At 46.1% G+C, this 27933-nt stretch overlaps 1 protein-coding gene across 2 annotated transcripts in view; it reads right to left on the bottom strand.

Moving 5' to 3' along the window:
• PECAM1 (platelet and endothelial cell adhesion molecule 1) overlaps positions 1-27649 on the bottom strand; it is a 55460-nt gene extending 27811 nt beyond the window's left edge. The window contains exons 1-8 of one of the 2 annotated variants that reach the window (XM_044247631.1): positions 27375-27649; positions 27262-27288; positions 16160-16453; positions 13767-14072; positions 9832-10107; positions 5367-5615; positions 3831-4106; positions 105-392 (exon numbers count right to left, since the gene is read on the bottom strand). In XM_044247631.1, the coding sequence (XP_044103566.1) occupies positions 105-392; positions 3831-4106; positions 5367-5615; positions 9832-10107; positions 13767-14072; positions 16160-16453; positions 27262-27288; positions 27375-27438 (1780 nt within the window). In that variant the 5' untranslated portion in view covers positions 27439-27649. The remainder of the gene's footprint in view (positions 1-104; positions 393-3830; positions 4107-5366; positions 5616-9831; positions 10108-13766; positions 14073-16159; positions 16454-27261; positions 27289-27374) is intronic. The other variant, XM_044247630.1, reaches the window with a different exon arrangement.
• Between the last annotated feature and the right edge of the window lie 284 nt (positions 27650-27933).

Genomic DNA, 27933 nt, shown 5'->3' with positions numbered 1-27933 from the left:
GTGAAATGAGCTAAACAGTGGTCCACCTCCTCTTACAAGGGGTGAGGCCTTGGTCTCACCCTTTGAGGTCACACTAGGTCCCCCTGTTTGAGACCCTGACTCACCTCTGACTGTCAGTATGTTGCTTTGGGGGGTGCTTTTAACATGATTGGCTCTGTTGAAGGCTGTGCAGTAATACCGTCCTTCATGCTCCTTGCTAGCCTTTGAGTTGTGCCAAATGGCCTGGGTTTCATTCAAGGTGGTTTGGTGGAAGGGCCTGGTCTCTTTTTCTCTGTAAAAACTGAAGGTGATTGGGCCAGAGGCTTCATTCACGGAGCACCGAAGCACGACGGCCTTCCCAGACTCCACATCCTCTTTCAGCAGGATAGAGAGCTTGACCTCATCCACCGGGGCTGAAAGGCAGGGAAAGGGACAGTGCTGAGAATTGGGGGAGGCGCAAGGGACAGAACACGACACAGCACTGCTTAAGGCCAGCCTCCTGCTGTACTGTGACAGAGACTAGGGCTGTGTGTGCCTTTTTTTTTTTTTCCCTATGCTAAATTTTACCCTTTTTTCTTTTTTTTTTTAATTTAATTTTATTTTTTCAGTGTTCCAAGATTCATTGTTTATGTACCACACCCAGTGCTCCAGCAATGGCCACAGTTGCCAAACAGTGCAAAGAGCCAAGATGCCCTTCAACAGATGAATGGATAAAGAAGATATGATCCATATATACAATGGAGTATTATGCCTCCATCAGAAAGGATGAATACCCAACTTCTGTAGCAACATGGATGAGACCGGAGGAGATTATGCTGAGTGAAATAACTCAAGCAGAGAGAGTCAATTACCATATCGTTTCACTTACTTGTGTGTGCCTTTTACTCAATTCACCACCCTCATTCCATGTCCTTCACATCTCCCTCCTCCCTCAGCCCAGAAGGGCAGCAACCGATGCCCCCTGGAGACACCTCCCTTCACTTAGCCCCTCAAGTATTACTGACCACTCAGCCTGACACTACAGCTCATCTCTGTATCCTGTTGAGTGTGTGTGTGAGTGTGTGTGTGTATGATTTCCCTCCCTGTGCTTACAAAGATGTATGGCACTTCCAGGTCTTATGAGTAACCTTGACCCACTATCTTTCGCTATTCTTGTTTTTCTACCTTCTCCTTTATGAATGTTCTAAACCAGCTGCTCTCGCATCCTCATTCCCCACCTTGTTACCCCTGTCACCTGACTTCCATCCCTCTGCTTTGGAAACTGCTCTCCAACTCCAGTTTTGAAGAAACGGCAAAGGTCACCCGATCCCCTGACGATCCCATCCCTGAGTCTTCGGCAGATTAATTTCAGTCCTTAATAGGGGTCCATCCACTCTTCCATCCAGAACCAGTGTGGCTTCCTCTGAGGCTTCTCTGATGCCTCCCAGCCCAGATTCTCGAACCTCCTCACCTGTCACTCCCTCTTTATTCACTAGTTTTTCTTCCTTTTGCCCCTCAAATATGGACTTTTTGCAAAATTCAGTCCTCATCTTTCCATCTCCGTTCTCCTCTTTGGTGATTTCACCTGCATCATAGCTTCTGTTCGTGCATTTAACACATAAACACAGAGTATTTAATGCTGAAATAGATAGCTCTAATCCAATTAGTCTCCTGATTTCCAGGTCTTGATTTTGACCTGAGTGTTTCCGCCAGGAAGCCCTGCCAACCTGGCATTCCCAGCAGATCCAAGCAGAACTCAATTTCCTCCCATAAACATTTCCAAGTTTGATTACCAAAATTCTGATCCTCAATTGTCTTCCCAAGGAGATCTCCATATTAGTGTGAGAATGGAATGGTCAGCAGACTGATATCTGACTTATTTTTTATTCATTCATTTGAGAGAGAGAGAAAGAGAGAAAGAGAGCAGGTGGAGGGGCAGGGAGAAAGAGGGAGAGAATTCCAAGCAGACTCCCCTCTGAGCTAGATGTGGGGCTCCATCTCACGACCCTGAGGTCATGACCTAAGCCAAAACCAACAGTCGGATGGATGCTCAACTGATTGAGCCACCCAGACGCCCCTGACATACGACTTGGAGATGAATCACCTCCTTGAGCATGCAGTGGGTGGCCAGGCCATGGAGATGCCAGTACCACAAAAGGGAGCACCAGGACCGAGATGGGAGGGTGGAATTCAACCATAAGGGCAGAGTCCTGGAGGGTATAGCCTGATTTGGCAGTCTCTTTCCTGCTGAAGCACAGTGGGGTGGTGGCAAACCAGCTTCAGGAGTCTGGCTGCCCAACCCCAATTCCCAGTCCCACTCCCCATCAGCTGTTCATCGTAAGCCTTTGCTGCATCATCATAAAGCAAGGATAGTATTTTCATGGGTCTTACAAGGCTATTGTAAGTATTAATGGGGATAATTTACTAGACTACTTCACATTGGGATGCCCACATGGTCAAGGTTCATGGTAAATGTTAGCCACTACTATTGACCCAATTTAAACCAACTTAAACAGTTTCACGTGGGCCTCTGCATTGACTTCTTAAGGTATTGTGAGGTCTGAAGTCTCCACTTCTAAGAGATAGAGCCCCCCAGTTAATCTCCCCCAAGCTCCATCCTCCTCATGACCCCCTTTCCTCTTCTGGCTCTTATTGCATACAGGACAAATTCTCAACTCTAAAGACCAGCATTCGATGTCCTTCACAGTTGAGCTCAGTCACATTTTCAGTTTATATCCAATGATTTTCCAGTCCCAATCTTTTGTTTCCAGCCATCTGATCTACCCAGTCTTTTGAACAGTTCCATGGAGACATTTTGCTCATGTATTTAACTGGTTGGCCATTTCTTGACCCAGTCCTTTCTTGACCCATTGTCAAGACCTGGCTCCCAAGCCAGGTCTTTGGATTCAAGCTAGATGATCCCCCTTTCATGCCCCAAATTCCTATCACCATTGTTGTAAGGATAGTCCATGTGACAATCATGGGTTCCCTAGCAACATTTTTTTTCTATGCTTACTTGCACTGTCATTCAAATATACTAAACTATTTCTCCATTATTTAATCAGGGCATCCTGTGTTTCTTGCTATGTCATTGAAAACAATATGTTTTCTTTTTTTGTATGCCCTATAGCATTAGATGCTTTATATATATTGATATTAATTTGAAATATATGGCTCCTTTTGGACCATACATTAATAGAAGCAAGAATCTCTATCCTACTTGAGAGGTCTACAGTGGTACCTGCAGATAGGCAGTTATTAAACAAGAAGGAGGAGGAAGAAGGAGAAGCCTATTAGGCTTTTTACAAAAGGATGTGGAATATCTCAGAGATGTAAACAATGGTGGTCCTGAGGCCTTCTGAGAGATGACAAGTCAGAGGCTCAATGGAAAATATCCACCCCAGCACAACGGTCTATTTCTCCCGAGTATGACAGTGTCAGTCCCATGAAACCCCAGTCTACAGCTCTCATGGCTGCAGGTTCTGCACATGATGGAATCTTCAACCTCAAGGGTCAACAGCGGAGAAGAACTCTGGTCTACAATTCTCAGAGACGGCGGTCAGTTCCTCTAAAAAGGGAGCCCCATAACAAAACTTTAGTGGTTCTTGACGTTGGGACACTTTACTCTGATATTTCAGCAGTTCAATTGAAAGGTTCTGCCAAGAGATGTCACTGGCCATGCCAAGAGCAACCAGATATTTTCTGGCCCTGTTTACCTGGGTCTTGGTCCTGCTTTGCCACATGGCATGTTTAGGGCCTTTGCACAAGTACCAACCACTAGTATGTACAACCCCTGGGGAACCCCAAACCTTTGAAGATGTGAAGTAAAGCCCCCAAACCACAAGATTTCTTCCTCCAGCACAGCAACTTACCTATGACCTTGACCCGCAGAACTTCGCTGACCATTGCATTATGGGAATGACAATTATCCACAATACACTGGTATTCTACATCTTTCGTTGGGTTGTCTTTGAATACTGCAGGCTCATTCGAGTTCATGTTATGGCTATCCAAGATGGCATTTACTTTTAAAAGGTGATAAGAAATAGGCGCAGTTCCATTTACAGACTGGCAACTGACTGTGATGGTCTGTCCTTTTATCACTTCAGAGCCAGAGTCATAAAAAATCCTGGGCGTGGAGAGCATTTCTAGAATGACAAAGAAACAGCTTGAACAACACTGAAGGCAGAAACAAAACATCCAGCCCAAGAGGGTTCTTCTCCAAACTCTGCTCTTTGCTTCTCTGGCTTGACCATAATTACTTCCCTGTCTCACCTACCTTCACAGGACTATTTTAAGATGGACAGGTGATGTGTGTGGGCATAAGGGGAGGAGTGGGGGTGACGAGGGAGAGGAGAAGCGAATGCTATAAACAAAAACGAGGGTGACACCAATTTAAGAAAAACATTACATCTTCCTAAATACACGTTTATATGTTTGTACGCTCACACATCCGTATGTTGCTGTTGTGCTGAGAAAAGGTACAGGAAAAGCATAAGATCTATAACAAGTACCCAAATGGATTCGATTTGAAAACAAATCCTCAGTGCCTCAGCCTCATTTGAGAGTAAATTGCATGCCTCGAGAAGCAAGAATTCTACTAGGTCCTTATTTAGAAGTTCACTTATTTATAAAGCTTATAAAATGTAATAGTCCGCCATTGTCTCTTACATTATTTCCTTTGGAATTCCATGATGAGAGAGTTGACAAGAAAATATGACCCTGTTTGAGCGGAGACTAAGATCTTGGCTGCATAGAACATAGCCACAGATTAAACTAAAGGACAATGACTGAGTCACAGCAGAGCCTGTGACAGCCTGACCAGAGTTCCACATTCACTTAGACCTCTACTTCAAGGGCGGTCCACGGCCCAGCATCCCCAAGGCAGGCACTAGTGAGAGATGTGGAATCTGGCTCCATCTCGACCTGCCTTCTAACCAGGTTTTGCACGCACGGTCAGCTCTGGGAAGCATGGCTTTAGGTGGTCCCAGCACCTACATTCTGCCCACCAGAAGACCTAGGCTTGTTTGTCAGCCAGGATATGGATAAAAAAGGAGGGACTTAGATCCTAAAGTTTGCTGTTGAATAAGGAGTGTTTCCTCCCTGAGAGGGAGCCTGTTCTAGCAGCCAGAATCTTGTCAACTCAGCTCCATCATCAGCAAGCAGCCACAATAAAGCCATGAACTTGACTTTTGCCTATGCTTTCCTTGTATTGCCTCCTCCTAGTACTCTGAGTGGGAACACACCCACTTGTTTGGCCTCTTGATTTCACTATTCTCTCTTTCTCCCAAGTTCTTCCCCTGCCCCAGTCTGATCTGCCTTCAGCCTGGAGAGGGTGGCAGCTGGTGACAAACAGCCTCTGTCCCATCCCATCCCAAGATTCCCTGAGCCAGTGAACAGGTACCTACCACACACGGTTATCTGGACTGCATTGCTTCTCTTGACCACCCTGCCCACGCTTGCTCTGCAGGTATACGTCCCACTGTCCCTTGCTGAGACGATTCTGGTGAAATTTTGAGACTCTGACACAGTTGTGTTTTCCTTCTGGATGGTGAAGTTAGCTGGAGGTGCTCCTGGAATGGAGCACCACAGGTCCAGGCTTTTTCCCTGGTCCAGACTGGTGGTGGAAGATTCCAGCTTTGGTTTGGAAAATAGCTCTGAAAGACCAATGAGTGGAAGGGGGTGAGATGTTTCTGGGAACCACTCCCACAGCCCCTTTACAGAGAGAGAAAAGAGAAAATCAGGAAAGGACTCTTGCAGGAAGCTATCCAGAGGCAGCGAAACAGGCCTGGCAGGAAGGAGTACCCGAAATTTCAGGCATTCTGGAACATAGTGGGAGCAGAAGCAGCCACAGGAAGACCTATAGATCTGAAGGACCTTGGGAACCACCTAAAGAAGTGTGAATTGTATAGGGGCAATGGGAACCATGGAGAGTCTGGGTCAGGGGAATGGCATCAGACTGTGTTAGAGGGAGCTATCTGGAAGGAGAAGGGACTGAAGGGGCCCAGACTAGAAGCAGGAGGGATGCAGTACAGGCTTGAAGCAGAGGGAGAGTGTGAGGTTGGGGAGAAGTGGCAGCTGGCCACCATCCCTCCCACACTTCCCACAGAGGATGACGATGACGATGACACCTGACGCCACCCATGGTTGAATAATTTGTAAACTAGAACATTCTATGCCACTTTAAGGAGTCACCAGTACCGTAATTCAGGTTGAATGTCAACAGCAGTAAAGACAGAAGTTGACTTTTAAGAAGTCTTGGCATCTCCGTGTTTAAATATTCCCTGAAATATATCAAGATCTTGTTGTTATGGAATATGTTTTTATTTTCAGATACTGGGAAATTACTAATTAACTACTTAGCTGCTGTGAAGACTTGGTCCTTTGTGTAAGCAAGTATACTCTGGCTCAGGATTTTGGCTTTTGACGCAGAAGGAAGGAGTCAGTAATTTTTTTTAAAGATTTTATTTATTTATTTGAGAGGCACATATGCAAGTGAGTACAAGCAGGGGTTAGGAGGGACAGAAGAAGAAGTAGACTCCCCGCTGAGCAGGAAGCCCAACATGGGGCTCAGTCCCAGGATCCCGAAATCACAACCAGAAAAGAAGGCAGACACTCCACCAACTGAACCACCCAGGTGCCCCAGGAGTCAGTAATTTTTGACACTATCTGCATATTGAGAAAGGAACAGAGACCCAAAGTTCCTCCTAGGAAAGCTTCTTAGACTACGGGTTTGAGAATGCAGCCAGGAGTCAGAGAATCAAATTCTACTTTTGATTCTAAATTTACCTGCCATACAGGTTTGGGGGTACAAATCAATGCTGTCATTATCATTGATGTTACATAGCTATAGAAATCATTTCCATCATAATCAGTCCCCAATGCCTTCCTAGTTTCCTCAATAAAATCAAATAAAACTTCAAGTAAGGTGGTAGACTAATAATTAACCTATATTTTATTAAGACACATTCCATCCTTCCTTCCATATAATCATTGACTTACTTGTTTTCAGAGCACCATCAAAAGCTCTAGGTTAGGAGTGGGGAAAAGGAACCAAAGAGATTGACATCCTAAAATGCCTTACAAGCTCATTGGGTGGTTATCAAAAAAATGTGAAAAACATGACGTAGCAAGAATCCCAAAGAAATGACTCTGTTTACAAATATGTAAACGAAAATGTGAAAAGTAGAAACCATCCTGCAGAAGTACATGTAAGATGGTTTAGAATTAGGAATGAAATGTTAGGGAACAATAGTCCCTTTGTAAAGGATGTAATATAACAGACAGGCCCATCATGTAGACTAATCAGAATTAGTCTTTTATTTGCTCACTAAATGAATGTTTATTGAACTGCTATAATGTGTCATGCTCTGTTTTAAGTATCAATGATGTAAGGTGAATTGAGGCCCAGACTTGGATTTTTGAGAGCTTACGCAGATGCTAGATCTTTGCAGGAATTGCTGACTTGAAGATAGGAGCAGAAGTGTGGTGGGAACTGAGGTGTGACCATGGGACTCTTCTGGGGGAGCCTCAAGGAGATCTGGGGCTTGGTCTTTAAAGACAACAGAAGTGTTTCAGTAGCCAAAGGGGAAAGGGTGGTCAGAGTAGGAGGCATGTTGGGACAGGGATGGGGTCAAAGTGAAGGATCATGACCATGCAGGAGTTTAAGTCCATGAATAGTGATATCAAATAGGGGCCATATTAGAAGTGCTTCTCCTACAGCTGGTTGAAGAATGAACTGGAACAGAGATGATCCAGGATACCCCTGCAATAGATAATCCTGGTGTGAGGGCCAGTGTTAGGATGTGATTACAAATAAAGGAAGACAGGACAGAGTTGAGAGACTCTCAACTACACCTGGTGACAGATTGGATCTGTAAAGGTGGATAGTTTCAGGGCTGGGGGAGGCAAAGGTGTCATTTCTCCCCAAAGACAAAGGACTAATTCAATGACTTTTATCTTAATAAAATTATTGTGAGCTGCTAATATCATTATATAGAGCCATTGACAGTGAGGCTCGGTAGTAACAGAAGTGAGTAACAGTGAGGCTCGATAGTAACAGAGGTATAAGTGGTCCTGGAGACATTTCCAAAGGCCCAAAAGAACTTGAACATGAGGATGCATGCCAGCCCTGGTATGGCTCAGTTAGCTCCATGTAGAAAGGGCAGAGGTCAGGATCACAGAGCTCAGGTTGAAGGGATGGGAAGGGCAGGCTGAGTGTAACACTTTGCTATCTTGGACCAGGGAGACTGATCCACTGAATGAATTGTATACCCCACATGGTACAGACTTCTGGGTGTAGATGATCACCTACAACAGTAGTATCTTAGGGACCAATGATGCTCTATGCTTTCCTAAAGTAGCTTGGCCCAAAGGGTAGTGGTGCTGCTTTGACTGATGCAAGAGTCAGTTGGTTCACCACTTGGTCCCTGTTGCTCTCACAGCAGTATGCCCACCATGTTATTGTACTTTTTCATGATATCGCATTTGAATGGTCTATTTATGTCTGTGAATTCTTTAAGAGCAAAGCTTGACCTTAGAGCTATCTCCAATAAGTTGCCCAGCATACAGTAGGCACTCAATGTATGTTGAATTGAATACTTTTCTCTAATGAGGTACTATGTCTTACCAGTGAAAAACATCATGTACTATCAAGATATTTGTCATTATCAATGATAAATTGCTAGTACACCCTATAGACCATCAGGATCTGACACATAGACCAATCACCACATTGGAAAGTTGGCAGCCTACCTGTGATACTATGGATTGTCCCTATGACTCTACATTCAGTGCTTGACACTTCAAAGGCTTTCAGTAAATGAAGGAATGAATGAACACCTTCATTTGGCAACCAAGAAGTGCTGATTCTCTCTACCCTCAGAGAGGGCAGAGAGAATGTTCATTCATTCCCCCAGCAAATATGTATTGAAATCCTACTATGTGTCAGCCACTATTCTAGATGTTAAAGACATAACAGTGAATAAATAGGTAATGTCCCTGCTCCCATTGGCTTACAGTCTAGTGCCTAGATACATACAATAAACAGGAAGAGGTAGAGTATATTTTTTTTGTACTATGTACTATGTACTATGGAGAGATGTAAATCCAGGAAAGGCAAAAAAGAGTCTAATAGAACTTTTAAGTGCATAGGTTTCGTAGTCAAATGGGTCTGGGGATGACTCATTCTGCCATCTGGTAACCCTGTGATTGCGGGGTGAATGACTTAACATCTCAGCCTCAATTTCCATATTCATAAATGCAGAATCATGATAGCTATTTCATAGCTTTGTTACGAGCATTAACTGAAAACGTAGGTAAACCACTCATACCGTGTTCAGCAAAAGGGAATTTTTCCTATTGTTTTTGAATATATTAATGCTTTGTCACTCCTGACCCTGATGAGAACGTGTGTCTGGGATCTAGCCTACAATGTGGCCCAGAGAAAAAATAAATGTGGTATATATCATAATAGACATTCTAGCTCACATTCACCAGGTGCTTCTTCTGTATGAGGTGCTTTATAGCAAGACATGTCACTTAGTCACTGTAGCAGTCCTACAGGTTGAGTGCTATCACTATCCCCGATTCATAGAGTTGTGGCACACGGAGCAGCTGCATAACTTATGTAAGGTCACCGAAGTAGTGAGCGACAGTGCTGGTACCTGACGCCAGAGGTTCCACACGTGACCACCACGGCTAACTGCTTACCCGCTGTGCACTGACTTTCCCCCTTAAGCATGACACCCCCACATGAGCACATCATTCAGACAAGCAGGAGCAGAAGCATTGGCCCTCACTGGCCATTTTGCATTCTAGCATGGTGACTGCTCAGGCCCGCCTTATTCCCACACCCTCCAGCAGGAGCCCTACCTGTTATGTTGACCACGATGCTGTTGACCTTGGTTATCCGGCTTGTTTCCACTTTGCACGTGTAGTTGCCATTGTGCTCCACCACGGCCATCACAGAGTAGGTGGCCTCCTGGCCCTTGCTCTTGTACGCTACAATCTCCTTGTCCTTCTGGATTATGATTTCTGGAAACGCTTCAATCAGATGGGTCACTTGAATGGTGCACCTGATGTGAAGCTGATCTCCTTCTGTGATCACTCCTTCGGGGCTGATGTGGAATTTGGGAGTAGAGAAGGATTCTACAAGAAGAGGACAAGCTGGTTGGACTCAGGTTCAAACCTGGGGGAGGGGAAGAGGCACTTAGGTCCCTCCCTCTTTTGCTTTTTGTTGCCAACCACTGTTCTTCCTTGTTAATTAAAAAAATTCAATCTTTCCCCCCAAAACCTCCTAAGTTGCTCTGATAACTTCTCACTTCTCACTTCTCACTCATTCTTGCATCTTCGGCCTATTTTTTTTTTCTTAAAGATTTTATTTATTTATTCGTCAGAGAGAGACACAGCGAGAGAGGGAACGCAAGCAGAGGGAGTGGGAGAGGGAGAACAGGCTTCCTTTAGAGCGGGGAGCCTGATGCAGGGCCTCTGATCCCAAGGATGCTGGGATCATGATCTGAGCTGAAGGCAGATGCTTAACAACTGAGACAATCAGGCGCCCCCTCATCTTTAGACTTAATTGCAATCCTCCCTTGAGCTCCCCAAAGGTGAAACCACCTTCTCTAGAGCTCATCTGCAGAATCTTCTCCAAACGACCTCAAAAATAATCAGAGCATTAGAAACAGACTCTTGCCCCTGCCCACAGAGAATTGTCTAGGCTTTTCTCACACCACTTCACGGAACTATGGCATCAGTATAAATATTCCATCGCTTTCAAAAGTGACAACGACTGTGCTGCTTCATGGAAATGCACATTTAAATAACGATATGCCCCCACCCAAAAGTGATTTCTAGTCTCTTCTATTGTTTTTTTTTTTTTTTAACATTGGCCTTGACTGACTAAATTGATTTCATGACTTACGCAGTTTGGAAAACACTGCTTTGATAAGGTATGGGCTGGATGCCAGGGCATGGGATCTTCAGGAGCTGGTAAAAAAAGTAGGGACAAACCTTTGCTTCTGCAAAACGAATTGCAGAGCGTTAGAGAATACACACAGATCGCCAACTATGCAAAATCAGATGGGACATTTAAAAATGCCCAAAGTAGATTTAGAGTGATATACTTTAATTCATTAAACTTTTTTACTGCAAAGTCATCTAACTTCACAATAAGGAACTATCATTTAAAAAAAAAAAAAAGTCTGGGGTGCATGGATGGCTCAGTGTGTTAAGCCTCTGCCTTCGGCTCAGGTCATGATCTCGGAGTCCTGGGATTGAGTCCCACATCGGGCTCTCTGTTCAGTGGGGGGCCTGCTTCCCTTCCTCTCTCTCTGCCTGCCTCTCTGCCTACTTGTGATCTCTCTTTCTGTCAAATAAATAAATAAAATATTTTAAAAAATAGTCTGTTTTCCTGAATAAAAGTCAAAAAAGAGAGGCCACCTTTTAGGACACTCAACAACTACCCTCTGGAGGAGCATAATAATCACTAAAGGGTTGTTGTTTTTTTTTTCTTATATCTTAATTAATTCCAGATGCGCCAGAGATCTAAAGGCAGGAAATAAAAAAACATTAAAATAGTAAGAGCAAACATAAGTGCATTTTTACTTCAATAATTTTTTTAAAGATTTATTTATTTATTTGTGAGAGAGGGAGAGAGAGAGAGAGAGAACGGGGGGGGGGGGCTTGATCTCACGATCCTGAGATCACGACACCAAGATCATGACCTGAGCTGAAACCAAGAGCCAGTTGCTTAGCCTGACTGAGCCGTCCAGGTGCCCCTAATTTAATAACCTTTAATAAGGTTCAGGTATGAATCATGAAACAAATGCCAAAAAGAAAAAGATGGATAGATTCAATTAAATAAAGATGAAACACTTCTGCATGCAAAACCTATCATAAAGACAAATGATGAACTCGGGGAAATTTGTGCATAGCACTCCAAAAAGAGCTAATGCCTTTCATTTATAAAGGACTCAAACAAATCAATCAGAAACAGTAAAAATGGGCCAAGTGTATATGAACGGGAAGTTTATGGAAGGAAATGTAAGAGGCCAATAAATGCAAAGAACACTCTCAACCTCAGTAAAGACCAAAGAAATACAAAGCATAAGAACAGTGATATATCACTGTGCCTCAATCAGACTGGCAAAAACAATGAAAGTAGATAATACTCTGTGAGAGTAGGGATGTGGGGAAACAAACACCAGCCTCGCTTTTGATGGAAATGTTCAACCATTTTGAGAAGCGCTTTGGCCAGACACGTCAATATTTCAAATGCACAAAACATTTGAATCAACAATTTGACTGCCAGGAATCAAGCTTGGAAATAATAATGAAACAAAATACTTGGGAAAGTACCCAAATGATGAGTTTAAGAATGTGTATTCCAGGATTGTTTTAACTGCAAAAACCTGGGAAAATATCTAAATGTCTATCATTGGAAAAATGAGGTAAATCATGGTACCTCTCTCTCTAGGATAAGGTTCTGAGATGCCACAGAGACTGACCAAGGTCTGTCTGTCTTGACACAGACTCAAGTTCATAAAATACTGCTAAGGAAAAGTCATAAAATAGTATGTTTGGCAGGTTGTATTTCTTTGTCAAAACAAAGACGAACACAATAAAAGTTGTGTGTGTGTGCGTGAGCACATATAGCAGAACAAGGCTGGGACCTACCAGTGATTTTCTCTGAGCAGTGGTGCTGTGAATGATTGTCACTTTACCCTTTATATTGTACCCTATTTTCTGAAAACTAAACCCACACCATGTACTATAATTATAAAAATATTATATATACATACTATCATCCTTGTATATATGTGGACATATATCCATACACAATGGGGTGGTGACACCGATACCACAAGCAGGAGGGGATTTATGACAAACCTTGGGGTTCCTATAGATAAGACTTGAGGCTATCTGCACTAGAGTGTGCCTTCCCTCGACTTTTCCTGGCTCTCGAGTCCTGTCCCACCCTGCGGGCTGCCTGTCCCAGGGCTCCCATCATTCTGGACATGCACATGCAGGCTTCCCTGTTTGACTTTTCTCTCTAGAGAGCATGCCTCAGGACACCTCATTGGTTTATTTGTCCAAAATCTCGGTGATGAGAGGTGGGTAGAAGAGGGGAGTCCTTTATCAAATGTGGGAGGCAAAGGCTGAGGACCTGGACGCCCTTCCCTCCCGATCCCCTCCAGACTCCACCTCCTGGTGTCTGACCCATGTTGGACTAAAGCTGTAGTTTCCACAGAGCATCGTTTCCCTGAGTCGTGACCAGTGTTTTAAAAAACTGAAGTAGAGGCGCGCCTGGGTGTCTCAGTGGCTTAAAGCCTCTGCCTTTGGCTCAGGTCATGATCTCGGGGTCCTGGGATCGAGCCCCAGGTCGGGCTCTCTGCTCAGCAGGGAACCTGCTTCCCCCTCTCTCTCTACTTGTCTCTCTGCCTACTTGTGATCTCTTTCTCTCTCTCTGTCAAATAAATAAAATCCTTAAAAAAAAAAAACTGAAGTAGAATGGAACAGAAAATACCAAAATGCCCCATATATCGAGATGATTTGTGAAACTTTTGTTTGGGAAATTCCTCTCTCTCTCTCTCTCTCTCTCTCTCTCACACACACACACACACACACACACACACACACAACACACGTTAAATGATAAACATAATCTTTAGGTAGTTAAGAACAGTCTTGAGAACAGCAACCCAGCCCAGAAGGCCCCTGCCCGCTTCCGGAATTCTGGGCCCTTTCTCCCCACCCCCAACCAGCAAACCAGAAAAATTGATTTTTAAAAAGGAGGGTAGGACTCTGACCTGTCACGGTGACCAGTTCACTCCTGATGGTTCTCGAGTACTCCATGTGGTTCCCAGAGAAGATGCTGGCCTGGCACTGGAAGTGTATAACATGGTCCTGCTCCTCCACTGAGAATTCCAGCAGCACAAAATTCTGGTCATACGAGGCTTTTTTTTTACTTTTCTTTAAATTGTTTGTGTGTAGTTCGAGTTTTTCAATTGTGAAATGTATTGGGGGCTTTTCCTCTGGGACAGAACAATTGACCATCACGACCCCGCCTTCTATTGCCTCTTTCTTGTCCAGTATCACTCTGGGATCAGACACTCCTTGGGGAGAAGAGAAAGCCCATTAGTATCATTTGCTGTAGATATGCAAGCTTCCCTCAGCTGGGAAATTCAGCCCATTGGAGGGTCTTCTGCTTTGTTTCTAGAACCTCAGCACTACCTACCAGGTAATTATTGAGCCTGTATGTGCCTAGAGCTATAGCAGCTACTTTGAAAAATATCAGATACGTTTAAGAGGCGGTTTGTGCTTTCAAAGTTTATGAACCCATTGGGAAGACTAGTATTCTCAACTGATAAATACAATTACAGACAAAACAAAACAGCCAGTATCTATTAGAAAGTACTCCCCTGCTTCATGCTGACCTCCCCAAAGGAAGGGGTCATGTCCTCCTCATTGTTGGGTTCTTGGCTTGGCTCAGAGTGGGACTCAATAAATATTTAATGAATGAATGAATAGCCTTTTGTCTACCTCAAAAACCAATAATGATTAAGAGTTAGAGAGGCCAATTTTGGAGTCCAAGAGATCTTGGTTCTAACCAGCTTTGCCTTGGAGCAACTCCAAGGCATGAACATGCCGCTCAACCTCTCTGAGCCTGTGACTGCCCCTGGAAATGATTAGGTTGGGGGGGGACCATGTTTGGCTCCCAGTGCTACTACAGGGGTTAAATAAAGTGTGTGCAAAGCACTTCTAACTGTTGACTTCATGAGGGCCTAATAAGGGGGTAGTTCTTACAATGACTGCTCTGATGACCAACATGAACACAAAAATGCAGAAATGACAGTCATGGTGGCCGCTGTCAAGGAAGTACAGGGCTCACCTCACTAACTCTACCCATTCAACCATCCAAGTTTTTTAAAAATTACCCTAAGTTTCAAAAGCCTGCCAGCAGGTTTCTTTTCAACAACATTGCCCAAATTCAGCCCTGCCAATCTTTCTCAGCCTTTGCTCTTCCACCCATGCTATGTTCCATGTCTCTGCCTTTGCTCAACTTCACCGTCGAGCAAACTCCTATGCCATCCTCTGTATCTGGACCCAGTGTCCCTTCCCCCAGGAAGCCAGCCCTACCTTCTCCAAGAGGAATTGCTTCCTCTCACTTTTGTGCTCCCTAAGCACTCAGATCATGTGACTATTAGACTCTAATTATTCTTGTAAATGTTTCTCTTCCCCACCAGACAGCAACTGCCTCCAGGGCTGGCCCCAACCTAATGTTTTTTCTCGCCTTGCAACTGGTTTTCTTCCTGACTTTCAGCCTTGGGAAATGCTCCTTGAGGGAGGAAATCCATGAGTGGATGGATGGAATCCTCTATCTCTGAACCCAAATTCCCCACGATTTCCCTCGTTTCTCCATTTGTACCTCCCTTTTTCTTCTGTTTAATTTATTCCATGATCATTTATTGAGTGCCTACTATGAGCCAGATTCTTTGTTCAAGATACAAAAAGGGACCAAAGCCCATCTCTTTCCTTGTGATCGCACATTCCAGAAGAGCAGACGGGTGCATGAGAAATGCTTCCAATACCATGAAATAGTAATTGCCATTTACTGGGAATTCATTATGTGCTGGAAATTATACTAAGCACTTCACTTACGAGATGTCTTTTAATCCTTCCAATAACTCCCCGAGCTGGGGATTACTGTTATCTTCATTTCACAGAGGAGAATTTTAAAGTGTAGAGAGGCTGAGGGACTTGCCCAAACTAGACGCCAGGCAGAGGGGACGTAGCAGCCGGGGTCAGCAGTTAGCATATGGCCTTTCTACAAATACCACTGGATGCTGAGATTGCATAAGAGCTGTGAGCACCAGGGCCTTGGGGGTGATCGATTTCGCTTGGGAAGGTGTCAGAGAAGAGATCACTAAGCTGCCTCTTGAAGGAGGAAAAGCAGTTGGTAAGGACAGGAGGGGAAGACGGGTATTCCCAGGAGATGGACTAGCATATGCAAAGGCACGGAGAGGAGAGACGGCCTGGCATATTGGGAGCATGTCTAAAGCCCACATTTTCAGGTTAGGAAAATGCCAGGCAAGGGAGCGGGAAGAGTGCGGCCAGTGTTCCCGGCCACTCAATTACTCTTCTTGCCTTCACATCTGCTATAATGCATCAGCTTGAGCTCCACTCAAATGCAAGGACTCACCTTTCACCAACACCTGGTACTCCGAGGTGGTTTTCTCCTTGTTGTTGAGAATGACGGTGCATTTATATGTCCCTGCATCATAGACCCGGGCTTGGGGAATAAAATAACTCTCGGTGGTGTCCACGGAGGAGATGTTGTGAAACAGCACGTCATCCTTATAGAACAGCACCCAGTGCTGAGGCTTGATGTGCGAGGTGGTGCTGATGTCCACGACACACTGCAGGGTCAGGTTCTGCCCATTTTGCACCTCCCGGCCTGGCAGGATCTCCATATAGATGTGGTTGATGGTGAAAGCTAAATGCCAAGGGAAGGAGAGCAGACATGCCTGTTATCTCAGGAACATCGCCACGGTGTCCTTGACCACATCAGACTGGTATGATCATACCCTCTGCAGTGTAGCCTCCAGGGGCTCCTGGGACCCCAGCGACCAGGCAGCGAGTGGCTGTGTGTAGTGCCCATTCTCGAGGAGGCCATCTCTCCAACATCAGGACCTGGGGTTGGGAGCTACTGTGTCTGGTGTGCTTCGTGAGCCTCCTGTCTCATCGGCTTCCATGAAGCGTGAATAGGACAATCATGAGATTAGAAACAATTTATTGAAACGTGTAAGTGGCCAGTGCAGTCCAACGTTTCCAAACCCCCAAAGGCAGAGGATATGATGTCTATATCGGATAGGCATAACATGCATTTGAAATAATGCATGTTAAGAAAGGCAGAGGGAGATCATAAATATAAAAAAATCAGGATAGTGGTCACTTCTGAAAGGAAGAGGGGTATACGATTAGGAATACACAGAAAGATATAGTGTTGGTGATGTTCTCATTTTAGCACTGGGTGGCAGGCTCACGTGAATTCATTATATTACTAAAAGCATGTCTCTATAAATAAAACAAAAGGCAATTGTGCATAGATCACAGATGAAGGTATGTTACGAGCCAGGAATTATAATCAACTCAGTTCTGTGTCCCTGAGGTCCCAAAAAGAGAATGTATTTTCTGTATGAGGATATAGAGTAAAGTCTCTTTCCCATTCTTTTCCGGTCCACCCAGTTCCCACCTCCCCTTGCAGAAGTAAGCACTGATTTTCGTTTCTTCCAGTTCGTCTTTATACAGCTATAAGCAAATACAAAGATAAATTCTTACTTATTCCCTCCAACTCCACAGCTTTTACACAAGAGGTAGATTTCCACAGGCAGAGTCTGTGGAACTTCTGACCTAAAGTTTATATGGCCCATGAGGACTTCAGGGGCCAGAGACAGTGTGGGGCTGTGGGCACCCTGTGTTATTCAAGCAAAACAGGGTCATGTGGCTTAAGTAAGGCTCCTCAAATTCAGTTCTTCTCAGATACTTTGATCACAAAAATATTCATGGGCTGTGCTTGATGAATGTATATTTATTGGGTATCCTGCATAACCTGAATCTCTTTACCCTGGGACAGAGGAAGATCTTCAGAAACCTGCAAGCTTGAACCATTCAGCTATGGTCCCTTATGGCCTGGTACTAATAAATTAAGTTTGGCACTCTATCAAACGCTTTAGGTAGGGACTGAATTGCGTCCCATCCCCCCAACACACACACACACACACACACACACACACAGAGCGTTCGTATATTGAAAACCTAACCCCTCATACATCAGATAGTGATTAGGCTTGAGCAAAAGGCCTGTCACGAGGTGACTGAGTTAAAATGGGCCTTAATCCCAACTGACTGGTGGCCTTATATAAGAAGAAATTTGGACAGAGAGAGAGAGAGAGAGGGAGGGACGTGTGTACAGAGGGATGACCGTATGAGGACACAGCAGCAAACAGCCATCTGTGAGCCAAGGAGGGAGGCCTGGGAAGGGACCAAACCTGCTGACATCTTAGTCTTGGACTTCTGGCCTCCAGAACTAAGAGGAAATGAATTATCTTGTTTTGGCTACCCAGTCTGTATTAGTCTGTTGGGTAGTCCTAGGAAACTAATAGATGCTGGTGAGAAATTGTCTTATGGAAACTGATATTGTCTGGTCCAGGATGCCACAAGGATGTTGTTCATGATTTCACTGGGTTTCAAATGCATCAGCAAATGCTGTGTTTAGGGAGCCTTGGTGCCTCCATCGGTTAAGTGTCTGCCTTCAGCTCAGATCATGATCTCAGGGTGTTCGGATCGAGTCTCACTGGGCTCCCTGGCTCAGCGGGGAGTCTGCTTCTCCCTCTGCCCCTCACCCCCCACCTGCTCATCCTCTCTCTCTCTCTTTCAAATGAATAAACAAAATCTTAAAAAAAGAAAAAAGCTGTGTTTATTCTATCTTGTAGATTCTGAAATTTTTCTAATGGATCTTGTTTTCATTTTTGCTTTGACTGCTAAGAAGTATAAACCCAAAATTTCATCTCTGCTTCTAGCAAACTTTGGGATGAATTTCTGTATGCTAAAAGAACCCCCCAGTTTTATTTGCCTGCCTTTACTTCCTTCCCATTCTGATTTTCTCCTATTGAACAATAATAGTAATTGTTATATGTGGTCCCAAATTATTTTTCAAGTAAGAAATGGTATAGATAGCTAGCTAGCTGACCAGAGATACTGGCAAAGATTGTCTTTCTTTCTCTCTCTTATTTATTTATTTATTTATTTATGTACTTACTTACTTATTTATATTTTTAAAGATTTTTTAATTTTTTATTTGACAGACAGAGATCACAAGGAGGCAGAGAGGCAGGCAGAGAGAGAGGGGGAAGCAGACTACCCGCTGAGCAGAGAGCTCAATGCGGGGCTCGATCCCAGGATCCTGGGATCATGACCTGAGCCCAAGGCAGAGGCTTTAAACCACTGAGCCACCCAGGCACCCTCTTTCTCTCTCTTTTAATAAAGCCAAATCTTTCGGAACAATTTAGAATTTGGTTTGGCTACAATATGTCTCAGGTTTTAAAATGAATACAACAGTCCACACCTGTCCATTTCTTCTGAGCAATTAAATGAACAAAAATAAAATGGCATCTGATCAGTTGACAAGATGAAGCAAAGTGGTTGTTTAAATGCAAGTTATTTCCTGCAGCATTAATGCTTAGAACTCCCTTTTTTGTTTTTGTCTATTCCTTACTAGTTCCTGGTCTGAGGAGCTGCTCAGTGAGCTCTCAAAACAAAATCTCTTTGGATCATATTTAGTTTCCCATCAATTAATTTGGTCCCTTCCCAGGTAAGGACAGGGAGTCTCATTCCCCCCTTCAGTACCTTCTCCTCATTTTTTTTTTTAAGATTTTATTTATTTATTTGACAGAGAGAAATCACAAGTAGGCAGAGAGGCAGGCAGAGAGAGAGGGAAGCAGGCTCCCTGCTGAGCAGAGAGCCCGATGCGGGACTCGATCCCAGGACCCTGAGATCATGACCTGAGCCGAAGGCAGCGGCCTAACCCACTGAGCCACCCAGGCGCCCCCCTTCTCCTCATTTTAAACCATGCTATTTAGCACAGTGATTCTAACAGGAGAATGAGGTTAAGTGCAGAGTCAGGTTGCCTCGGTCAAATCCCCCCTCCATTCACAAACTGTGTGGCTTTGGCCAATTCCTGAACTCTGAGCCTCAGTTCGCCCATCCATACAATGGACGTAATGATAGTAAGTATAAATGGGAACCCGAGTTTAAGTACTAGAAACACAGTTCCTGGCACAGAAGAAGTGCTTGAGAAATGTTAGCCAGGTCTGCCCGCCACAGATACAGAGCCAAACTTTAGTCTCGAGGGTGCCGAAACTCTGCATCCGTTCCCTATTTCTAACAAAATTTTTTCAAAAGAAAACCATTTCTTAATTTCCCAGGTTACTGACTTCTCCAGACTTCCTGGGGTTCATCACCCCACTTTATTAGCTGGGGGATGCTGGGAGTCTCTCAACCCCTGTAAGCTACCACTTCTCCTCCTATAGAATGGGGAACATTAGTTCCTGCCTTCCCTTGTCTTTCAGCCTTGAAGAATGACTGAGCCAAGGCAGCCGAGAGCCCTGAGGGGCAGAGCCTGGTCCCCGGCTAACAGTCCCTTCCCTCTTCCTTAGCATCATTCGGCCCATGTTCCAGGGGCCTTCTCTGTGCTAGGCACTGTGTCCAATACCGGAAGCTCACAAAAGAGTGAGATCAGCAGGGTCTTTGCTCCCCCGGAGCTCACCATCTGCAATCCCAAGCCTTCTCTATTCCAGACCCTCCAGCCTCAGCATCGTCCCTGCCTGGGCTTCCTACCGACCAGACCTAATGCATATCCTTCTTACAGAAGCCCTAAAGCAAATCAGCTAAAGCATCAGGTGGTGTTTCTTTCAAAAGGATGAGAGCCACTAGCCCGGGGCACTCCTGCCAACTGCTTTTTCTAAGCCACAAACACACATCTGCTTAATAAATCAACTCAGCCTGGTCACTGGAAGAAACGTCACAGTCCCGTGGCCAGCGGCAACAGACAAGGGGCAAGGAAGGCAAAATGGAAGAAGGAAAAGCATTTTATAAAATGTATCAATAACTTTATTGTAAATTTATGAAACCCAGCTCTCTGACTAGCACAAAACTTCATCGATGTGAGGCCAGCAAAAGCAGCGGCCCAGCTTTCAACACCACCACCGTCCCCACCTCCATGTCCTCGCTCATGGGAGCCAGACTTCAGACGGCCCCCAGGGAGGCTGGTCTTCCACGAGTCCTACAGGCACCTTGCCACCTCCTACCAGGGTTGGTCTTCCAACCATTCACACTGAAGTGTTGCTTTGTTGCTTCTGAAATGATAAAAGACGTGGCAACTTTTGCCTTGAGCACTTTTTCCTTTACTAGGATCACTCCCTCTGGGCCACATCGTGAGCGTCCCTCTGGAGGGGCCCACGTGGTGAGAAGCTGTCACAAGAGTGAGCTTAAAAGCAAACCCCCAGCCCCAAACAAGCCCTCTGTTCACTGTATTCCTGACCAGCAGCCCAGGCCCTGAGCCAGAGCCCTGAGGTTCCTGACTCTCAGACGCTGTGAAGTAAAAAACCGTTATCTTGAGTCACTACATTTGGGGGTAATTAGTTCAGCAGCGATATGCCGCCCATCTCCTCTTCAAAAATCTCTGCCCGATTGTTAAGATAGTACAGAACACATCGTCGTCTTCGTGAATGAACCGTTGGGGAACAGCCAAGCTGGATTGCTGTGTACAGCTCTCACAATTCACACAATAGAGTGAGTGTTCACACCTGGCCCCCCTGGGGATTCACGGGCAGGTGGGAAGGGGCCCACGAACCGCCTTCAAGTGTGGGGTTTTGGGGTGGGGTGGGGAGAGAGGAGCCACAGTTTTCTTTACTGAGCCCAAGAGGTTCAGAACCATTGTGATCAAAGTTTTTTTGGTGAGGCAGCAGCCTAAGGAGGTCAGATCTTTTCAACCTGGCCAGATGAAGGCTGACAGAGGGGGACCCATGTAACAGTCACCAGAGCACAGATATGGCCGCCATGGACCATTGTGCCAAATCACCAGACCCTAAAACAAGGGGCCTGCTCTCCTGGACCTCGAGCCCCCAGTCAGCGGATGCGGGCTCCTTGGGAAGATGAGGCATCGTGACTCAGCCAGCCTCTCCGGCAACCTGGAAATGACTCAGAAAGGGAGGGAGAAGAACACCCCCCACCCCTTGTCAGGAAAATTACAGGGAGTCAGCTAGCACAGAGCCCCTGGTGAACTCTGGGGCTCAGTGGAGAATGTGCTGACCCATCTCGTCTGAATCCCAAGCATCTCCCATCTCGGTTTGGGTCCCCCTTAGTGAGATGTTTATGGAGCACCTGTGTCAGATGCTGGGATTGCAAGGTGAATAAGAAATCGTCCCTGCTGTCCTACACCATACTGGCTGGTGGGGACCCAGATAACCGAAGTACAATTCCAGACGCAACGAGAGGAAGGGCAGCCCAGGAGAGGCCAAGGGAAGTCTGAAGGACAAGCTCCCTGAACCAGCCTTGGACCAGGTGGGGCGCCCCAGGCCGGAGCTCAGCATGTACCAGGGCACAGGGGCAAGAGGACTCACAGGTTCGGTATTTCCACAGGGAGCCTCTTTGCTGCAAGCGTTTTAACCACATAACTATTTGCTGCAAAGCCATTTTGCCATCAAAGATAAAATCACAAAATATAAAAGAGGGACATTCATTAAAGGGGACATAACAAAGCATGAGGAATGAATAACAAAATCAGAAAGCTATTGTAAAACACAAAATAACTGAATACGTTTCAAATGTGTGGAGATTCATGGCAAATCTATGTAAATAACTGATTGTATTTCATGGATTGTACCTAAGTGTGTGTCCCCAAAGTCTTTTGTTAATAGAATTATACTTTTTTTTTTTTGGTCTGATGATGGGTCTCCTCATTTTTTAAATAAGATTTTTATTTATTTATTTGACAGAGTGAGAGGGGTAGAGAGAGCCCGAGCAGGGGAAGTGACCGAGAGAGAAGGAAACACAGGCTCCCTGCTGTGCAGAGAGCCTGAGGTGGGGCTTGATCCTAGGACGCTAGCCAGCATCAGGGTCTGAGCTGAAGAGGGGAGACACTTAACCTACTAAGCCACCCAGGTGCCCCTCCTCATTCTTTTTTTAACTGAAGTTTCTTCCTCAGGAAGAGAGGTAGAGTCCTGGAGCAGCTAGCTGGCTGCCTCAGTCCGTGTGGAGCTTACAACTCTTGATCTCACGGTCATGAGTTCAAGTCCCACATGAGTAGTAGAGATGACTTAAAAATAAAATCTTGGGGCACCTGGGTGGCTCAGTGGGGTAGTGGCTCAGTCGTTAAGCGTCTGCCTTTGGCTCAGGTCATGATCCCAGGGTCCTGGGATCCCAGAGAGTCTAGGCTCTCTGCTCAGCAGGGAGACTGCTTCTTCCTCTCTCACTACGCCCTGCTCCCCCTGTCTCACTGTCTCTCTCTCTCCCTCTGTCAAATAAATAAATAAAATATTTTAAAAATAAATAAATAAAATCTTAAAAATAAAAAAGTAAAATAAAAATAAAAGAGAGGTAGTGTTTCCAAATACTAGGATGCGTATTTGTATCAGAACTCTGTACTACATCGAGAAGGCGAATTGCCTCCTACACTGTTCTGACCAATTGTCACAGGCCCATTGGTAGCTGTTCCCAAGTTCTGTGGGAAATGTGGGTTCAAAACTCTGCACCACTGTATAGACCGTCATGAGGGCCAAGATTTATGTAATATTAAAATGGAGGAACACCTGGGTGGCTTAGCAGGGTAAGCCTCTGCCTTCGGCTCAGGTCATGGTCTCAGGGTCCTGGGATGGAGCCCCACATCAGGCTCTCTGCTCAGCAGGGAGCCTGCTTCCCCTCTCTCTCTGCCTGCCTCTCTGCCTACTTGTGATCTCTGTCTGTCAAATAAATAAATAAAATCTTTAAAAAAATATATGAAGCCTGTGTCAATGGAGAAATGAAACCAAACTCTACCAGTTGATAAAACCAACAAACTGCCAACCCGTTAGTTAGTCTTTCACGGCAAGATTGCCTACAGCCTATTAGTTATGCAGCGAAAATGCTTACAGCAAAGACATTATGGCAAAACCACCTAGAACCGGGAAATCAGTGCATTCTGGGCACGTGCAGTTACAGGAACTGGACTATGGGGCCTGAAGGGGCGGGCGCCAGGTAGGAGGGGCCAGAAACAAAGGGCCTTGCCTGGGGTGCTGACAAGCTGGACCTGTCTGAGGGTATTTGGAAGGGGGAGTGACAAGATGACACCCGAGCTTTAGAAAGATCACTGTGGGCTGGAGGGAGAGACTAGAGGCCTGTAAACATCCTGGACCACGGTTCACTGATAGCCCAGGAGGCCTGTGCTAGGGCAGGCATGGAGGGACCCGGGGAAGGAATAGACTTGAGAATATTTAGCGGACGAGAAAGGACTTGCTTTCTGGGGTGATGAAAATGTTCTGGAACTAGACAGTGGAGATGTCTGTACGGCATTATGAATGTACTGTCATTAGTAGCAAAATTTGTTATATATAGCTCAGCACAATAAAGAAAAGACTTGTGGAATTGGATGTGAGGGTTGAGGCAGAGAAAGGAAGTTGCCTGGGTCACGTATCCAGGAGGGACTGGGTGCGGTCCACCGAAGCAGAGAACACCAGAAAAAGATAAAAAACGGGACAAGATCCCAGTGGTGCCACTGGGTTTGAGGGGCCCAAGGGACGGCTAGGAGATGTCGGCCACTGGCTCCTCTCTGGAGCCGGATTCTCAGCGAAGAGGACCAGGGCAGGGATGTGGACATGTGGAGGGATGTGTTGAACTTCAGAACCACAGAGACTACAGAGACCAGGGAACGAAATTCAGACCCTGGGAAAGTTCAAGTCTCCCCTGGAATAAGGGGAAGAAAGTTTGTCAGAGGGGCAGGAGAACACCAAGGAAGAGAGAGTCTAGAAGCTCAAGGAAGGAGGCTTTGTGCACAGGCATCACAGGGGTGCAGAAGACTAAGGGCTGCGAGTATTCATGGCATTTGTTATTACAAGGTCCTTGATGACCCCTCAGTGAGAAGATTCCAGTGCCAGGGAGATGTGGGGACCAAGCACTAAGGCCAGAATACTAAGTGAGGAAAGACTGAGAGCTAGCATTGCAGAGACAGGGGCCGTAAACCAGTCGGGAGGCAGGTGGTTGTTTGTGATTTTCTTATTCCTAAAAGAACAAGAGCTACCAATTGTGTCTGTAGAATGAGGAGAAAGAGCCAGAAGAGGGTGGGGGAGAGAGATACTAAAAGTGGGGCAGGAGCTGAATAAATGACAGAGCGAGATTGGGGCGGGAGTGCTGTGAGTGATGGGCTCAGAGCCCAGATGGACAGGCTGCTCCCCCAAAACGTCAGCCACGAGGGGCGACAGGGCTGAAGCTGGGAGGATGGGTGGGGAGGAAGATAAGCCCGGAGCTGGGGCAGGGCGGGAAGTAGAGGGAGTTCCCTCCAGACTGCAGTGTTTTCTGAGGTCATCTCCTGAGGCCGGAGGGCTGGGATGGGGGTGGGGGAGCCTGGGATAAACAGAACCGAAAGGGCCAAGGCTGACCAAGGACCTCAACCACAGAGCCCGCAATGTGGGGTGATCGGACGGGTCATGCATGTCCCATGGGACATGAGCGTGACGGCAGGAACGGGAGAGCTGGTCCTGGCCCCCACGCTGCTGACACCCACTGGACCACACACAAGCCCCTCATGGCTTCTGCGCCTCGGTTTCCTCAAGGGTAAAACAAGGTGGATATGGAGGCCTGAGGAAGCAGTGGGAGAGTCTCCCCTGCTCCAGTGCTCCAAGTCCTGCAGTTCTGAGGTCCTCCCTGAATGGACCAAAGGCCTTTCTCCAGGAACCCTGGGAAGGGAGCCTTGGACTTCCACGTGAGGTGGGGAAGGTGGAAGAGACTCGAGACTGGAGGTCCTGGGGAGCAGAAGGCCAGCAGCCTGCGTACCTGCAGGGCGTGGTGCAGATGAGAGCGGGGTATGTGGGCAGCAGCGGACAGATGGGGGGTACGCGGGTGGTGGGGGGCTGGCGCAGGGGCTGTGACTGTGAAGGAGGGCTAGGACCAGACAGTAAACTACCATTAGTCACCGCCTGCCGTGCAGCTGAGTCCCCTCCTCTTAGCTCACCTTATCCTCGAACTGACTCTACGGGATCAATTCTCCTATCATCCCCATTTTACAGATTGGGAAAAAAGCTCAGAGAGGCCAGGTGAAAGCGACTTTAAAAATCTGAGCTAGGGGGCACCTGGGTGGCTCAGTTGGTTGGGCAACTGCCTTCGGCTCAGGGCATGATCCTGGTAGTCCCAGGATCGAGTCCCACATCGGGCCCTCTGCTCATCAGGGAGCCGGCTTCTCCCTCTGCCCCTTGCCCCTTTCATGCTCACGCTCGCTCTCTCTCAAATAAATAAAATCTTTAAAAAAAAAAAAATCTGAGCTGGGGGGTGCCTGGGTGGCTCAGGTCTAAGCCTCTGCCTTTGGCTCAGGTCATGATCTCAGGGTCCTGGGATCGAGCCCCGCATCGGGCTCTCTGCTCAGCGGGGAGCCTGCTTTCCTCTCTCTCTCTGCCTGCCTCTCTGCCTGCTTGTGATCTCCGTCTGTCAAATAAATAAATAAAATCTTAATAAAAATTTAAAAAAAAATCTGAGCTGGGCTTCTGGTTCCAGCCAGAGAGCCATATTTCAGACAGCAGAAGTTCTATTGCCGACGCCCAGCTAACTGGCTCTGGCTTGGTCTGGTTGGTTATTTCTCTGAGGACAGAGACCTTATCAGTTCATTAGGATGGTAGGAAAATAACGGATACCCTGCCTCCTCGGGTTATTGCGGGGGTCAAAAGCCAGCCAAAGCACATGGACACTGGGGCAGGAGACCCGCAAACTGGCTTTGCTGGTAGCTGCGCTAGCCTCCCCAATCCTGGAGCCATTCACTGCTCAGAGCCTGGGCTCAGCCAACCAGCCTCATGCACATATACCATTGCCGAAGAGCTGTACAACCATCCCCCATCTTTGTGGAATGAAGTGACCGCGCTAGTAAGGGGGTCCTGTTCTGTGGGCTCTCCCTTCATTTAGACCCTGACGCAGCCGAGCATCTTAAAGATTCAAAACTAGCTCTAAAATGGATGATAAACCAAATTTTAAAGCTGGGCAGAAGCCCCCTCCCTGGACATGAGTGCAAAATATTACAGATAGAATCTTAGCTTCCCAGGTCAGTGAGGAATGAAATCCAATGTCTGTTTTAGATAATTTAGAAGAAAAGGCCATAACAACAAATTATGTTCTGTCCTCATGAATCTAACAAATTAATTACATCTCATTTGTGATGAAAAACAATCGGGGATGGGGAGACTACATTTATGGTAAAAACGACAAGAAATAAAATGCAAAATCACTCCTTTTTCTTTTTATCAGCTTCCAATCCAAACAAAGAGCAATTCACTCATTTCTATGGGAAAAAAAAATGTATGCGACTTCTAGAACATGCTGATTACAACTTGGCTTAGAATGAGGGTTTTCTTCTAAAAGCCTTCTAGAAATGCCAGGGGGGAATACATGTTAGCTGCCGACTGGAATATTTTTCCCAGTTTTTATACCCACTAAACCCAAGCAATTTGATGTGAGTTTTAAGCATCATGAAAAGACACAGCAAAGCTAGGTAGAAACTTAACAACTTACAGTTTTCTTGTCCCTCAAGGCTTGGACCTGGAAAACACAGAAGAAATATGTTGATTCCATCAGCTTCGAGTTTCATGAACTTTAAGTAAGGTAGGAAGAGGATAAAAACTCACACAGCAGAAGCATGAAAAGGACTCCAAGCCACATCTTGCCTTCTTGAGCCCACTCCAGGCTCATCTTGAGAGCCAAGACCTCAGGCAGTTAGTTCTGCCTTTGGGCCATGCCCCTGGGGGCAGAAGACGCTTCCCACGTGGCCCAGATGAATCTGCCCTGAGAAAGTAGAGAAACCACTCTCGTAACTTCTGGCAGCTGCAGGGAGACTGGCTGTCGTGCTGGTCAGGTAATGGCAGCCATTGCTGGAAACTGGAAACAATGAAGCATGGGCCCGCCTGATATCTCCTCAGGAAATGACTGGCCTTCCTGAGGGGCCACTGAACGCAGACTCTTTGTTTTAAAGGCACAAGTGACATTTGCCTCTGGTGCCCCTGACCCTCCTGTCTCACCTGGGTTTGGAGCCCCTTTCATGGCAGTGTGAGAGGGTTCTTCCCTCTTTCCGACCTCTACCCAAAGGGCTTCTCTCTTTGGACACTCAACAAGATCTCTCCATCTTTCCTGAGCACATCTCTCCCACCCCCGCTGCCCAGGGGCCTCTTTCCACACAGCATGAGTTTG

This window comes from Neovison vison, chromosome 5, assembly GCF_020171115.1.
Source record: "Neovison vison isolate M4711 chromosome 5, ASM_NN_V1, whole genome shotgun sequence".
Taxonomy (NCBI): Eukaryota; Metazoa; Chordata; class Mammalia; order Carnivora; family Mustelidae; genus Neogale; species Neogale vison.
Note: the sequence above shows the minus strand (reverse complement) of the source record. Positions and strands in the feature narration are given on the sequence as shown.